The sequence below is a fragment of the Fulmarus glacialis genome, unplaced genomic scaffold, assembly GCF_000690835.1.
Source record: "Fulmarus glacialis isolate BGI_N327 unplaced genomic scaffold, ASM69083v1 scaffold32279, whole genome shotgun sequence".
Classification (NCBI taxonomy): Eukaryota; Metazoa; Chordata; class Aves; order Procellariiformes; family Procellariidae; genus Fulmarus; species Fulmarus glacialis.
The window spans coordinates 61,352-78,857 of record NW_009234456.1 but is presented as its reverse complement, the minus strand read 5'-3'; the positions used below and the strand labels follow the sequence as shown (position 1 = coordinate 78,857).

The 17,506-nt window shown below is 41.7% G+C and overlaps 1 protein-coding gene across 1 annotated transcript in view; it reads right to left on the bottom strand.

Moving 5' to 3' along the window:
* Nucleotides 1-454: 454 nt before the first annotated feature.
* Nucleotides 455-17,506, bottom strand: part of PHACTR2 (phosphatase and actin regulator 2) — a 58,990-nt gene continuing 41,938 nt past the window's right edge. Inside the window, exons 10-15 of the mRNA XM_009585652.1 lie at nt 16,290-16,446; nt 14,063-14,118; nt 7,751-7,812; nt 6,592-6,729; nt 4,234-4,310; nt 455-525 (exon numbers count right to left, since the gene is read on the bottom strand). Of these exons, the coding sequence (XP_009583947.1) occupies nt 510-525; nt 4,234-4,310; nt 6,592-6,729; nt 7,751-7,812; nt 14,063-14,118; nt 16,290-16,446 (506 nt within the window). The 3' untranslated portion in view covers nt 455-509. The remainder of the gene's footprint in view (nt 526-4,233; nt 4,311-6,591; nt 6,730-7,750; nt 7,813-14,062; nt 14,119-16,289; nt 16,447-17,506) is intronic.

Genomic DNA, 17,506 nt, shown 5'->3' with positions numbered 1-17,506 from the left:
AAAATACATGCACCGTTGCTCACACTCTCTTCTTTTTTTCCCACTGGCCAAGTGCCTCGTTAAGCAGTCCCATCCGTTCCACTTTTCTCTGTGGACCGACAAGCAAAGTCTCTCTTCCCCCACGCTCTCAGTCCTTTTCACACTCCCCCCCTCAGTTACCCTCAGTCACAACCCTGCAAAGTCTGATGAGTTCCTGGTAGCAGGCTCTCAAGCGATTGTCTTCAGCACTTCCTGACTTGTGGAGCTCCGAAGTCCACCGATTCATCTGTGTGGGCTAGCCACAGAACCGTGGTTTGTCTTAACACTGACAAACACTTCATGTGGGTTCTCCTCCTAGACAAATCATTTGTCCATTGATAAAGATGAGGGCCACATCCTTCATTTAACCTCAGGGTAAGCTGTAGCACAGACTCACACTCAGTCAAGTTCCAGTGCAATCTCAGGTCTTCAGGACGCAATGATTTCCCCAAAGAAAACTGTTACATGAAATACGGGATGTGGTCAAACAGTTACGGACGATGAAACCTGAAATGATAAATCATTAAAAAACTTAGAATTGTATTATTTGAACTGACAATGACAGTGATCCTCATCCTGCTCTCACAGCTGTTTACTTTTGTTGCCTGAACAGAAATTATTTCTGATTTTCCTGGTCAATGTGGGATTAGAGTCAGCCCTATTATCCCCTACTCTCCGTCCCTCTCTACTAGAAAACCAAACAGGGTTATGGGGTGGCTCAGGCGCTGGTGTATGTCTGTCTGTCCATACCATGAAGCTGTTACTGTGGTCCCTGGCAGAGTTCTGCTTGGGTCAACCAGCGCTCTTCCAGACACTGCCTGGGCATGGCTGGGATTTGCACAGGCCAATAGGCAGACTGGGTATGGGGGGACGTCACCCTGTTTTGGGGTGGGGGGAAGAAGTTAGCTGTATGAATTCAAGCTGTGCCAAGCCTGCTGGCCTCAGGGCTGGAGAACAGTCTCCAGTCTGTTTTGTTTACCAATATAGATTTAGCCACAATTGCAACCCCTATTTGGAGACACTGCCGGTAAATCAGAAAAGCTTTGCTAAGCCGTAAAACTTAAATTTCTAGTTTTTAATCCTTCTGCAAAATGAAGCCAACAAAAATTTTGGATTTTTTTAAATAAGCAACAAATTTTATAGCACTGCAGATGCTTTCTTCCTATTAACAGCAGCCGACTGTGGCACATGAAGGCCCAAATACACCTCACTGTTTTTTAGACTTTTAGGTAGGGCATGTACATCACTCCAGATTGCCTGTATGACGGATAGAGAGGTGGGTTGCTCCAAAGAGTGTCGCCAACCTTTTCTAGAGTAAGTTAGGAGCCTACAGCAACTGAAATTCTAACTCAGCTTAAATTTAATGAATAAGGGTAAGAAGGGCACCAATATTAGGTGCTCAAAATATCTATCACCAGACTTCTAAATCTCTGTTTAAATGGCTTTAAAAATACATCTATCCATGAAGTAGTAAAAGATGCAGCAACTTTACAACAGCTTAGCTAATGATGCATCTAACACAGTAGATTTACATAAGTTTTTGTTTGACACATTTTCTCTTAACAGTTCCAGAGAACGGAAAAGGAAACAAGCCACACATTACCCCTGTACTGTGGTACAGTACAACACAGGGATGCATTTCTCAAATAAAGGAGGTGTACACAAAAGCTGACATTCACAAGTATGCAGCTCATCTGCTAATTGAGGATGCAGTGCATTGCAAAAAAGACACAGGGTTTTTGTATTTGTGTAGAACAACAATATATTGGACTATATATAGCATTTCCATTAGAAGCACTTTATAAACAAATACTAAGATCATCTTCCCAAACTTTTATTTATTCCTCTATTTTTAGAAACTCAGTTTCTTGGATTCTGTTATGAAATAACAGAAGGAATCAGTCTAAATTACTAGGAGTCGAAAAACAGTTCAACTGACAGTCATTACAGAAATGATGAACAATGAAAACCAGTGTTTTTTCTTTCCCAAGTTTAATATCAAATTTTAACAATTCAAAGATATTGTAAATACTGATTATAATATTAAAGCATCTTATATTGAATATGTAGTAATATAAGAAACTATATGCTATAAACTATTTTTGTTTAATAAGCAGCTTCCTTGTTGTCTCATTCTATCACAGAACTTCACGAATAAGCCTTTGTTAACCAGCTGCCAATGCAAGTGCCTTTTGGTTTGTATTATCTCAGTGATCTCCTTGAAAAAAATTAAAAGATGAGTAATTCATATTCTGGCTAGAGACTTTTGTCTACAGTTTTCTTAAAACAAATCACTTCTGTTGTATCACTCCAAATGTAGTGGTGAACTACATAATTTTTAATGAGAGGTCCCGGAGGAAACAGAATCTCTTTTTATTTTCAAAATTGCAATTGACTTAAAACATCTGCATCTAATTCTGCTCTTAATTAGCTTTTTCTAGTGTTACTCTGCTGACTTCTGTGCAGTGGCTCCACAACATGACCAGTGAAAAAAAAGAGGGTGGATAGGGAACAGTGAGTCTGATTTCCCTCAGGCTGAAATTCTTCCAGGACCCTATAGAATCATTGCCTACATTTATCATAGTTTGGCTGGGCCTATTTTTTACTCCATTTTCCAAGGCCGTCCTCAAAAAAAAATTCACTTTTTAACTGGCCTGTCACTCCACTGGATCCCTGAGATTTTTGGTTCAGCTTTCAAGAATCCAATTGTAATCAGTCTCAACTGTTTTCAATTCTCATGAAAAAATATCCAATTCTTTTTGTATGACTCATGCCTATCTGTACTTATGCTTCTATATTGCAATGCAACTCAAAAAACGTTACAACGTAAGCAGGGGGTTGCACTCCATCTCTCTCAGCACACAGACAGGTTTCTATTCCTGCTCATTTTCCTTCTCTCCCTTGGGATGCCCATTTTTTCAAAGTAGTATTTTTATATATTCTGAAGAAGATGATATACTACCCACTACCTGAAAAGAAAATTACATCAGAAGCCAAATGAAAATATACAAATCCATGTTTGAAAAGGACATTTTCTAATGGTCAGAATGCGACACTAGATTAAAACCCTGCCTCCCGGTTCATCTCCTGGCTTAGGTTTGCTGTCTGTGAAACTGGTTTGATTTTTTGAAAATTAATTTATTCATGTTATATCTACACTGAAATGAGTTTACAGTATTATTAAAAAAAATCCGTGTTTTGGTGAGAAAAAAATCACTGAGGTTGTGAAATCAAGCATTGCACTAGGAGATGCCAGAAATCACCAAACACCCATCTCCCATTGAGAATCTTCCTTGTGACACTCTCTTTGGTTAGAGGATTCACACTCGCTTGCTTGGACCCCAAGTTTAATTGAAACAGTAGCAGGAAGAGGAACGGACCCAGTCTTGGGCAACTGTGTTTATCTGAGTTAACTCTCTGTGGAAGTGAAGACAATCATACTATGTATGCAACGTCGGCTGATCCTAACAGCAAGTTTTGCTTGCTGGTGGCAATTTTCAGCCTTTATAACTTAAAAAAAATACTAACAGGTGCCATGGGGATGGCAGAAAGTGCCTCCTCCCCCTAGGAATAACTCTGCCAAATTTGAAGTCCTGCTAAAAACTGTGGACACTTCAGAGCTCTTCAAATAATAATGTTTCAGAAAACATCTTCGTGTTGTCCAAAGCAGAGAACAAAACAAATCCCGATTAACACATTAGAAGTAGCAAACAGGGAATATTAGAATCTGTCTTGTTCCCCAGAAACTGCTGCCAGGAGCCCAGGTGATCCTTAGGAAGCTCCCCAAAACACTGGTGAGCTTTTCTGAAGTTCAACACATCATCTAGTTTTCACTTACCAAACGCATCTACAAAAATGTATACTTTCAAGAGAAGGACATCCCTTTTTTTGTGTTTGAGGACTGTTAACTTCATCTGTGAGAAATGCTGAGTCCTTTCAAAGGATTATTTTTTAGATTTCCCAAACAATCTTTTTCCATGGAGCAACTGATCCACTGCAGTCACCTTCACTGCTGCATCAACTAGCCAACTTCAGGGATGGCACCAGCGACACTGGGAATCCCAACAGAATCAGTGGTGGGATTCAGGTGGGATTCAAGGGGACTCATGGTAGGAGTCTACACAAGTCATGACAACTGCAGAGGACTTGCAGAAAGGCAGAAGGTCGCTGCCATACTCATCTCTCCGAGTTATGCAAGAAGAGGAATTCACCCACCTGGTAAATTGCCGACTTTCCTCATGTACTTCCATTTCTGTGCTTTTAAATTCATTCAGTTCTTTCCGTATTGCTGCCTAATAAACAATAATGATATTCGCAACCATAAGAAATATGAATCTTAAAGAAAGTAGAGTCTGAAAGGAACCTGGCCCTACTCTTGCAGCTTCCCTTACAGTTCCCATTTTCCAGTCTCCCTTACTGTAATCCACAGCTCTTACACATTTCTCGATCAGCAACCTGAACGACTTTTTTCAATTACAGCTATTTCAAGCAGTAATACGCTACAAAGAAACCCAAAGCATCAAACACCAACAATAAACAAAGAAACATCAAAGCTACTGCAATGGGTGAACCAAACCCCCCACCAAAATATGGCACTTGCTACAGACAAAAAGGGGCAAGGGGTTGGGTTACCTCCACAGTCACCTGCTGGGTATGCAACCCCCAGGGCATTGTATCTCCCTGAGGGGCTGGTGAGCCACGCTGCCTGCACAGGCACTGTACATGCAGCAGGGGCCTTGTATCTCCCCGCCGAAGACACGAATTCAGGAATGCAAGATGAATAGCATTTTTTTAAGTGGAATTAGTCACTTGGTTTAAGTAGTTTTATGAAAAATTACATGAAATATTTGGACATTTCAGGCTTGTGTTTTCAGTTGGCAGATACTAAAGAACAGCAGAAATTCAGTGCACTTTGTAAATGCCTCGTTGCTTATGTTAAAAGAGCGATAAGCAATTTACTTCATCAGGTAATACATACAATTTCTGAAATATTCTAATATATACTGCAAGGGCTTTTGTTTCTATGCCATACGCTTTCCTATCTTCACTGTGAAATGAAATGACAGTTTATTCTTACTCAGTCTTTTCTTTCACCATTTCAAATAAAAGCAGTATAATTTCATTAATCCCTAAAGAAATCTCATCTGGTGTGCATGCCTTTCAATGCAGAACAGACAAGGAGCATGATAAAATTATAGCACCACCAGACTACGGTCTCATAAATGAGAAACTTCATTTTAAGCAGGGGATGGTTCCATTTAGCCACAACAGCATGCTTACATGAGGCTGCTGTAATAGCTAGGAAAGAGACAGCTATTTCTGTGCACCAAATCAGCAGCAAGGACACCAGAGCTCCAACTCCGTAATATAGTTACAGTACAATTTTCTGCTCCCACTGGAATTAGAAAAATTACTTCCTTGGGAAAAAAGGGCAAGGGAGTTTCCAGGCAACCCGGGGTCTGCCTTTCTGCCGAGGCCAACAAACACGGGGATCACAGAACCAGCCTTGGGCACCTGTTCATTACAAAACGAATTGAGATTAAAAACTGCTACCCTAAGTAGGGAGGAAACTCCAGTGTTTTTTCTAGTGCAGTTTACCCTGGTTGGACCTAGGTGAAAGTGGAGGTGCTGGGCGCTCTAACCTCCCGCAGACTACGTAAGGACTAGAGTCCTCAGCACCTCCCAGAACCAACATCTACAAACCCCTCTGGGTACATTTTTAATGTCTCCACCTTGACTTGATATGAGATGCTCCTTTGATTGTCAGGTAAGCTGGCATTAATATTAAAATACAAGCTGAAATGAAATCAGTGCTTCACAGTCCTTAGTTAAAAGACAGTGGGTTCTTGCACATACTACTTTTCATGCCAGGCACATCTCATAGGATTTCCATAAAAGTTGGTTTAGACCCAGTGCTAAAAGGGCCAGCACTTTTTGATACATAAATCCTACTGCTTTCCTTGTATGAAGTGGTATAGGAGGGAAATGGAAGAGTATTTTATGGTAATCTTTGACTGATCTGTTTTTTAAAAGAGAATCACAGAATCATTTGTCTCATCCGTTGTAGTTAGACCGAGGCACTATTAACTGCAGCATGTTGGGGGCAAACTTCCCAAGAAGGCATGCGGCATGCATTCGGCCAGCTCCTGCACTGACAGTTGTGGCCAAGAACCCTTCGGAAGATGGAGCAGCTTCTATCTTTTTTCACTTGAATGAGTTGCAAAAGTAACTCTCGGTGGCAGTGACGCAGGCTTCTGCCTGCAGAAACCTTGCCTGAATTCCACGGGTCGTGGCCATCTTCACTAACAGTGTGTGCCTGGCTTAGCAAGGCTTTAAAAATGCAAGAAATTCTGGCCTGAACTGCCGTAATGGAGGTAGCAAATATGCTCCTAATAGGCACCTGAGTGGGTTTTCTTAGCTGCAAGCAGTAGATGCACAGTAGTACCATGACAATCTCGCTGCCTCCAGCAGATGTCATTCGTGATGCTGGAGTCAAGAGAATGTAAACCAGAGGAAAGCCTCCCAAAAGTGACAGACGCAAGCGTTTTCTTATAATCTACATTTGTCCCTTGCCTTGTCTGCGGGAGTTAACCTGGCCCAAGGCTTGTCAGCACGACGGTCGTAATCCGGAGAATCCGTGACCTCCACGTACTCGTTAAATCGAAGGATTCTTCTCGCTTGAAGTTCAGCCACTGTAGGCCTCAGGCTGAGCTGTAAGCAGGAGGCAGAAAATAGTAGGTTTAATAAGATGAAATAAAATAAAATAAAAGCTGAGGGTATGATGTAATCTCAAGAGAACTTTAATGGTATTTCTAAATAGGGTCACTTTCAGGTGTCTAAAAAAAGGCACCATCCTGGGAGTGCTGCACGGGAATGGGGAAGCAGCACAACCTAATTTCTTCAATTATAAAAATAGTCTTTGTCGGGCAGGTCACAGAGAATCATGACAGTTATCCCTGGAATATTAATTGTGACTTTGCAACTGTCACACCATTTACTGCACTAGGCGGTAGGTCCATTTGCATTAACGATTACGCAGTCTGCTGTGTTCAACTATAATACTGAAAATAAGCAGGATTTGGAGATGCCTGCCTAGCTAAAAAAACATTTGGGGGTCATTATCATGCCAAATTGTTTCAGTCACCTCAAACAATATTCACTTTAATTAACTAAGGACAATCATATTAAGGAAACTGTATTTTTGCAGAGAAGGGCAGACTAGGGATACATATGAAAACTCCCCCCATCCTCTCCCAGAACGAGCTCCCGAAGCCAGGGCAGCAGATGCACAGCTGCTTTATTTCCAGGGACAATGAGCGCAGCCAAGGCCGCTGACGTGGTTAGAAGAACGGTGAAGGGATTTCTTAGGGCCCACACGGCTTTGCTGCCCTCTCCGCTGCTCCAGGGAAGAGTGGATCTACGGGTGTGGCCGCCCGCGAACACACATGGCAGCAGTGGTCATGCTCAGAGAGGAAACACGTGTCATTTCTCTCCCCTGCTTACAGGGACGAATATTAAGCACGGCCAGACTCCATATGCTTTTCCAGGTATGCGAAACTGGACAGGATGGAGTTTCCCCCAAGATGGGGGCTTGTACTGCTTTTTAAACGGATTTCTAATCTGGGGACGTGACGGATGGACATTTGCAGTAATGTATACACAATGATTTTTAGAATCTTATAAAAAATAATCCTATATACACAAATACACAATACAAAAAACACATCATCACCTTTCTACTGAGTCTACGTTTTATTTCTCTTTTGGCTTCCTGTTCCTCTTCTTCATTCTTCTCTGTTTTCAGAAGAGATAAAAAGGAGTGAATATTTAAGTATTATAACTGCACATACTGTATTTCTCTTGGTTGAAAGCTTCAGGACTTCAAGTCCTGGCTCATGTTTCCTCATATTTCTGCGTGATCCTGCATGTGTTGTCCGCTTTTTGGATTTTGTGTGCTCTCATTTCTTTTCCCTATCCTCATTTCCCCTGGTTCTGTAGACACCTCAAGTCACCACTGTGAGTCAGGAACAGAGCAAAGAGGAGGCGCCCGTCATTTCCTTTCTGTGTAACAGCAAACAAGAAGTACCCTGGAAGAGCTGCCTAATGTTTCAATTACTTATCCTAACATTAAAATCACTGTGGCTTTTGCTTCCAACATGCCACCTATTGACTTTAGAGTAAGAGTCTAATTATTCATAAGGGTCAAGAAAAAAGTTTGCTCTGAATATCTGAATCAGCCGATGTCCTTTACCGTTACAGGACGCAATGAATCCATGACAATTCGTTTCACTGTCATTTGTTAGTGCAAATTGGCTTTGTTACTTTCATTTTTTTTTTCCTGATTTTATAATGTGGGCATATGATTCAGCACTCAAGCCCTCTTGGTTAAGGGCCACTAGCTAGACCAAATGAACGAGTACAGCAGAAAATGACGTGCATTTTTTGAATGTATTTGGGCATGAGACTGATATGTGCTTTTAACAAATTTCTGTGCTAATCAAACTTGATTTCTTGACTGACGCTTACAAAGGCACGTTCATATGGACTCGGTGGTTTTTTTAATTGATGTACATTTTGAAGAAGATTATTTGCCCTTTAAGTCCACCTCTGATGGTTATATGCAAAGTTAACTTTGTTGTGGCTGAAATATCCCACCTAGAAATATCCCACCTAGAGATATCCATAAAATTCTGATCCTGTTTATTCATGGTTGGAGGTTAGGAACTCCACGTTGGAGTTCAAGGCTAACTATAAATTTAAAGGAATTAATTTGTCTATTGTGGATGCAGCCAACCTACACAGATGAAAAGGCAGTTCTAAATCCTGGTATAATCTGATTTGCCCAGTCTGCTGTGGCCAGCCTGCTGTGTTAGTATAGGCAACCTGGCTGCAGAGGACCTTCTGATACACTGGAGACAACACTACGACAGGTCATCTCGTAGTACTTGCAGATTTCCTTTGCTGACTCAAAGGCTCTCACGTAAGAAGAATACAAGGGAAAGGGGAAGAGGAAGAAATGATAAAAAACAAAAAGAAGAAAGTTACAGTAGGAAAAAGGCAACGCCAGCCCAAGACCTGCTCTGTGAGAAGAGTCCAACACCAACCCCAGGCTTCCATCGGCAAGATGCAATCACACAGGCTTTCTGCCAGGATTAGGTTGGATCTAGTGTTGATGGTGATTTTACTGAGATACTGAAATGTGAATGTAATTTATGGTTTATTAATAGTTTTCTCTTAAATGGTGAAGAAATGGATGGCCTGTTTCCATAGAGAAACTGTAAACTGACTAAAACTGAAGAAAGGAGAGTTAAAGATTGATTTACATTTTTAACATTTTTATTAATATATCTATCAATAAACAAGTTGGGTGTATTTAAGGACTTATAACTTCAAATGAGAACTCTTTTTATAACACCTTCACCTAACAAAATCAAAAGCTCTCTAGCTGTTTTAGGTAAATCATCTGTAGGCTTTTGTTTAATCATACTGTCTTTGCAATCAATAGACGTAGCAACTGAGGTAATTAAACACAAACTATTAATTTGGGGTTCCATTCACCTGGGAATCATTTGACATTAGAAATTTTGTCCCTTCATGAACTGAGTTGCTTAAGTCCTACCTCAGAAATTCCCCAGTAGCAGACACAGCAGAAAAAAATGCAGCTGGATATACACATCGCTGTACTGCCTCTTCCTTAATTTAGTTTGTAGAATACATTCTGCATTATTCATATCTTGACATTTCTTTGCTATCTAAACCACCGTGCCTCCTAAGAAGCAGCAATAAGATGCTTGATGTAAGAAACAGGAGCTCACACTGCTTAATGCGTACCTTAAGAAACAACTACCAATAGCACGGCCACCTGAAATACTGTTTTTCTATGTTTTGGGGGAGGATAAAATAACTCAAAAAAGTTGATCTGGACATTTAGGAAGGGTGAAGGTTAGCTGCCTATCCCAAGCTATGAAGCTACCTCCCTGTGGGCTGCAGATGCAGAGCGCAGATGACTGCACGAAGGGACTCCTGGACACGGGATACCACCTAGAAACGGGAGATGAGCAAGGCCGTCACCTTAGCTGCTGGGCAGAGGGTCCAGGCAGGTCCTGGAGGAGGCTGGTGAGGAGGGCTGGAAGCCCACCTTTCACAGGACAGCTCTAACAGGAGGCACCAGGAGCTTCCTTCACTCCTGGGCAAAGCAGGTGGGGAACAGACAGTCTTCTGCAGGAGAGGTCGGGGGCAGGACGTGGTTTACATATTCAAGTGGTTTTACTTCTAGGAATAAAACTCATGAGCTAAAGGAAAGGGACTGAAATCTGGTGGCTGCTGCTAATGTATTGAATCCACTGTTTGGCAAATGGCCCTCCGTCTACGGCACTGACTCGTACCTAAAGCACCTATTTGCCATCTCCAGCCTGCTGGGCAGAGCGTTGCTTTGAGCCCAGTGCTACGGAAACACTGCCCTGATACAAATCCCTACCAACAGTAACACCTACAGCGTATTTTTGGTCTTCTAAGATAAAAGTTTTGAAAGTTGCTGTAGTGAGTTAGGAAGCTGCGTGGTGCTAAAAATAATGGGTCTGGTGCTCCTCTGCTTCCTTCAGGTGTTGTGGAAAATTCCAGCCGGAGGGCCACGTTTTGGCTGCAGGTTTGCTTGCCCAAACAGGAACACATTAATGCATAGGAACACACTTCTGACTGCTTTCCACATTAAAAGCAGATCTAATCTGGGCGATGTGGAGAAAGAAAATATAAACACAGCGGTCCCAGCTGCAAGTCCCCTCCTCAGATGTCCCGCTGCTGCCATACTGGCAAAGGACCAGCCCAGCGAGCGCCCTTTGCTTGCAGTTAGATCCCAGCAAAACTATGGCTTCCCTCCTCCCCTGCCTGCAGCTCCTAGGAGGTCGAACTGGGATTTGACTCCTAATTGAAACAATTTTGTTTAGCATCACTTATCGTGGCCTTTGAGTTAAAAAAAACAGCAGTCAAAGCAGAACGAGCAGCTTCCCTGGCATCTATACATTATTGCTCCTGCAACTTTTGCCCGATTAAATCTGGTCACCTTCTGTTCTGTGGGACATTTGTTTTGTAGCAGAAGGGGAAAAGAGAAAAGAGAAATTGTTCTGCCTGAGGACTGCCCCGTTCTTGACCAGAAAGTACTCCCGGAGCGTAAAACCGAACTTTCCATTGTGTCCCTATGGGATTAGCTATGTTTAGACTTATCTGCGGTAAAGAGAAAGAAAAGACAAATAAAGCGCTTGCCTCTTGCAGTGCTCTGGAACGCACAAAGTGGTTTCTCTTTCCTGGTTTTACAAGCAAAGATAACCATTAATATTCCTTACCTAGCATCAAGAGCTAAACCCTGTTTTCCACAAAGCCAGTACTGGCAGGCATGCAGGTGCACAGTACAAGTAGTTCACTGCCCCTTACAAATACAAGAAAAAATACAGTTATCTTAATCCGAAATTCCTGGAAGAATAAAAAATTTCTTTGCCATAATGCAATACTATAAATACTACTGGCTCAAAGCCAGCACACAAGAAACCTGTCTTTATTAAAAACACAAGGCTTTATCTCTTTCTTCAAGTGGACTCTTGAGTTATCGTAACTTTGTTTTAGTGTGGGAAGACTCAGAAGTCTGGATAGTTTTATCCAAATTATTTTTATAGAAATCCACCTGCAAAGTCTCGTGATCGTACTCGGTCACAGGATTTTCAGTAACTGGTTTATCTGGAAATATTATCAAAACAAAACTTCTTGCAAGACTTCTTCCTCTCTAACTGGAAATATAAAAAAAGGAAAAATACAGACTTTTTCTGAACCTCTTAAAAGATTTGGCCTGAACTTAATCCTGAAATAAACATTTAGACCTTTACCACTTAATGTAACCTCAAAGTCTGATAAATATCACTCAAAACAATACTTTCCCTTAGCTGCAGTTTACATACACGCAATAATATACCCCCTTCTCCGCATCTACTGCTTAAAAATAGGAGGAAGGAAGCTTTATGAAAGAAATCCGGACTTATTCACAAAAGCTGCCTACAACAACGAAGGCATTTCAGAGATGTAAACATTTTCGAATGATCCACAGGAAGGGAATGTAATAATTTTGATAAATAATATGACTGCCTTAGAGCTGAGAGAGAACTTGTCCCCTGAAGGGGCTCTGAGTCAGACTGTCACCGCCACCCCAGCTTGCTTTGGTTCGCTTTGCTTTTTACAGCTCACTGTCAACTCGAAATATTTTGTATCTCAGTAATGAGCAAAAAGCAGTTTCGGATTCTCCACATGCTCGTCAATGACTCTGCGATTTTTCTGTGATTTATAATGCTGCTTCCCAGCCTTCATTTCTTGCTTTCCCTTGCTTCTTTAAGACAGCCCCCTGACAGCAGCAGGGGAGGACGGCTGGAGGTATTGAGTGCAGAGCCTGGTACGCTGCCAAAAGCTTAAAGTACACAAGCCGAAACAGGAGAAGAAATCTATTAACTGCTTTCCACTCTTGAGCTACTTATTGCAAAATCAGTGAACGGAATAAACAGTGGCAAAAGGGATATTAAATACATCGCAGGTTTGTTGCTAGATTAGTTATCTAGAGATTAGCCAGGCAGCGAGGGCAGTAAGGAAGCCCAGCTGGTGCTCCCAGCTCAGTGGCCGTACCCTGGCCCACCAAAGATGTTTTGGAATTACCTTTCTCACATAGTCCAGCATGAGCGGTTCGTCATATAAAAAAACGTTCATAAAATTTTATCTTTATTTATCTATGCAATCTATAGGTTCAGAAATTATAGCCTTAGAAAGTCTGTTCACGTTATGTATTGGACAGGAGTCCCTTGAACCCTCTCCTGTGCACCATAATGCATGAACTCTAGCTTCTCTTTTCCATAAGACATGGCACTTCTTGGCTTTTGAGAGCTTAGACAACAGCAGTAGGATTTCATTAGCATGGATGGTTGCCTGAAAGCCAGTAATTGCTACGTGTCCTTGATTTGCTGGCCTAAGCAGGTGACAGAGTGATCAGTCCATAGACTTTGTTGGGTAAACAGCCCATTTTCTCTTCTTCCATTAGCATGCTGTGCACCAGGGTTGCACAGATGAACTCCAACTTTTCTGAACGATTGTTGGAAATAACGGCATTATACCTGCTCTTTCAGTTACATCAAGTGTGGAAAGTTCTTATACCTTAAGAATAGAGGAGTTCTTGGATTTGTTGCTACGTGTAAAATGCTTCCATGTGCATTTTCTTCATTTATTTCCTCTACTTAAGCATCAAGTACTAGCTAGCCTTGCAGAATGAACACAGGGCTAGAGGAGCTGGGCATGACAGCTGTTACAGTATGTGTTTAGGTAACATCCATATTATGGAAAGATTGATACAGGAAGACAAAAAATGCCTGTTCTGAAGTGTTTGCCAGCCTAAGAACAAAACCAACATAAGTAAATGGGAGAATAGGTATAGAGGGTAAACATCCAATGTATTTCATTCCTCTGCCTCTGACTATTTGAATTATAGACTTAAATTTTTCAAGAGGGATACTGAGAAAGGATTTAATCAATGGGAAGATATTCAGTGAGAATGTCTCATGCAAGTCTCAGTACAGAAGATATGAAGGCCAGTATACTGAAGTAGTTGGCATATACCTATTCACTTTCCCCTGAACGCTTCACCTTTCCTCTTTCTGCTCCACCTTCCAACCTCTGCCTCCTTCTGATATTCCCTCTTCCTCCTCCTCATAAAAATTAGGCCAAAGTTTAATCAGCATAGAACTAGTTCTAAGGGGTATCTAAGTCATTCCTGGTTTTTGGGACAAGCTTCAAGAAGTGGGATTGAGACAAGCAAAATTCAGCATCTTGAATATATGCAATTTTCACAGCTACCATTAACAGGTTAGTATATAGGTCTAGCGTTGACATGTTATTTTCTAGAACACAATTTCTCTCCAGTTATGGCTCTAACACTAGAGCAACAATGATAGGTTTCCATATGAATCCAACATATGCTCACTTTCTAAGTAAATACTAGCTGAAACCTGAATAAAATACTTACGCTTTAGGATATTTCTTTGCTCTAGCTCTTCAGTTGTAGGCCTCTGGCTAAGTCTCCTGTGAGAACAAAGTAAGTGACTGATTTAAAACCAGATCCAAATAACACATTATGATTTGTAATATAGCTTAAAAGGTGTTTCTCATGTGGCCATGCTATTCTTTACCAGCAGAGGTATTCAACAACACAGGTAATTTCCAGACACAGTTATAATAACTGTGCATGTAACCACAGTACCGACTGGCCATTTGTTTTAAAAGATGTATATTGCCACTCGAACACATAAATAACTGATACTTGCATAGCATTACAGAAATTGTACCAGCACATTTAAATCCCTCATTTACAGGGAGAATTTTATGAAAGAGTTCACAAACCTTTTATGTCCCCCAGCACCATAATTATGATAAGTTGTGCAATCATAAGATTATTCTCAGATATTTTTAATGCAAATCCTATTCATTTTTTTTTTAAGAAAACCACAACATAAGCTGCGCATTCCTCACTGATTTGTACGTACAGTACAATTGGGAGTTTTAACTGAAAGTTAATTTTATTTAGTTACCTATATATAACAACTGCCATTAAAAAAACCCGCTGAGATATTAATTTTCTGGTTTGTATAGTGGAGAACATGGTTGATATTGTCTCTATGTTTACTAAACGGGTTCACTTGTTCACTTGAGAAAAGGAGCAAAAAAAATTTCAGCAGTAAAATTAATTTTGCAGTTAAAGATAGATGCCTCTGTCCAGCAAACCTCACACAATTCGCTACAGATTATCTTCGGCCTCATGAAACCCATCTCATTCAAACCACGCTTGGACTTTCAGATTTGGCGGGAAGGACCAGCAGGTTTACCCCAAGTGACCAGCCCCCGCTGTAGGAAGCCCCAGGCTGGGACCCGACCCGACCCTGACCAAACGGGAATGGGTTTCCCACCAGCCCTCGATGCTGCCGGCTGCTGACCACCACGCCAGGAATTTTTAAGGAACTGGCGTCAAACTTGGTTGTGATTTCAGGCACGAGCACCGCCCCGACAGGCACGGATGTTGCCTCCTGCCACCAAAGCAGAGCTGCGCGGGGAGCATGCCAGCTTCCCAGTGGAACCAGCAATGTCCCTGTGCAAGGGGCTCAGGACAGGGGCCGGAGCGGCTTCTGCAGTTCAAGCCCTCGAGGGAGCACCAACAAGCAGGATGTGATCACCGGAGCTGGGATTTGGTCCGGGAAGTGGTGGTAACAACCACGCCGCTTTATTAGCAGAAGAAAAATGACCCTTGGGCTCCACACAATAGATGTAACACTCTTACGGCTAAGGGATGAAATAAATGATTTAGCCAGCCACCCGATTCACAGAGCAACTCGGCTCATCTTCCAAGTGCTGACGCAGGACTGCCGCGCTCCGTACTGGGGCAGTACCGGCTGGACTACCCCGTATCTGAAATCTCCAGCAAACACAGGACATCCTCCAAATCTGCCTGGACAACATTTCTGAGCACAGAAGAAACAAGGACAGGTCTGGGAAAATCCAGACATGTTGTAGTCTATTCTCAGAGATCATAAAAGCCAAAATTAACTTTTATGAGGATTTTTTTTTAAAAAGCTTGTAAAAATGGAAGTGAAAATTAGTCTTTTTTATGCAATATTCTCAAGTCCAGGAAGAGAAAGTAACATATATCCCATAGCAGTTAAACAGCATGAGAAAGACAACCCTCAGAGGTGAGCACAGTAAAACACTAAACACTGACCTATGAAGTCAGCTTCCCTCCATTTCTTTTGCTGGAACCAGCACATGAATAATGAAAGAGTTAGAGAGCAGGAGAAGGGGGAGGGCCAGGAGGGAAGAACATGCACAGGCATGTTCTGTGTGTCAGGAACTACTACTCTGTCCGAGATGGGAATACACAAGTGCACGTCCCTGCTCGCCAATGTGAGAAAAAGCTTGAACCATGGCACTGATAATTCTGGAGTCACTCTTATTCTCTTCCTCTTTTTAAAAAAAAATCCAAACAACCCAAAACCCAGAAGCTCTCAGATTTTTTTCTTGCAGAACAAAAACGCATTATTGACATTTTAAAGTTTTTTGAGAAATAAAAATCCTGTTTTCCTGGCAGTTGTACCACGAAGATCCTGCACCACACATTGGGCTGCATTTAAAACGTGAACCCAGTGTTCTTGGTTCTCTTCCTCCTCCTCCGCCCAGTGAAACCACGTTTACCCTGCCACTGATACCTCACTAGCTTCGTTCCAATCTGATGTCTGATTTCCTGCCTCTCCTCTTCAGATGTACGCTGCAAGATGTTTTTGTCTTCTAATTCTTTCTTAGATGGTCTGTTGCCAAGCTTGATAGCAAGAGTATCCCTGCGACGAATTTTACTTGCCAAAGAGCCTGAGGAAAGGAGGAGGAGGGTAGATTTAGTTCATTCATGCTTAGGTTACAGACACAAACTCTGAGCAAGAACTTCAATACCTCCCCAAAGCAGCCTTGTTCCCACATGCAGGAGAGGAATTTTAATTAACATCAAAAGAAAAATAGTTTTAGCTCAGTTCACAACAATAAAAACCAGAAAGGCTTGGATGAAAAAGCTACTGGCCAGATGGATAGAGGAGTTTTACAAACATCACTTGTCATCTGTGAAGTGATAGGATAAAAATGACAAATCTACATTTAAGTGTCTTTGAAGTCCGATACATTACATGTTGGTTTATTTATCTACTTAGTATATTTAGCAACGTGCTGCTCTTTTTCTTCAGCCTTAAATGGTTTAGTCTCGTTCTCTCATCTTTTCCCTCATTCTTTCAATTTTTTTTTTTTCAATCTAATACCACTTAGTTCTTGTATAGTGCTTTTCATCTTTAACTAATTTGTAAATTAAAACAAAAAATACAGTTTACAAAAGTGCTCTGAGTGCTTGTAAAGTAACCTAGGCAGGAACCCCCAGGCACTGAAGGAATTTGTTTATCCATAAAAAAAGATATAGTAGGGACAAGGGCCGTGCAATTTTGCCAGCATTAGCTTCAGCCTGCTGTGGAAGGACGAGTATTTTTCATGGCCTTTAGTCCTCCCCTTGTCTCTTGATATTCGGACCAAGGGGGCTACATATGTCCTAGGTTGGCAGGTTTTCACGACATCAGTCAGTTTGGTACGACCACAGGCTCCCAGCTCACTTCGCATGACACTGTGCTGCTGTCTGAATCCATGAATTTTTGGTTGCTACCACTTTGGATCATATTCACACCAAACGCAGAACTGCAGAAGACTTCAGCTTCTTGAGCCTCTTGAGCTCACTTCCCCTTCTGTTGCACCAGTGTCCAAGGAAAAAAAAAATGTTCATTTTCCCTCACCCCCCTTCAGTACACAGCACTTTTGTGTTCAGGCCTTCTTCACTAAGCACAGCGAAGCACCTCCTCCTGAACAGCTGCGGGCAAGCCTCTCAAGCCATGGTTTG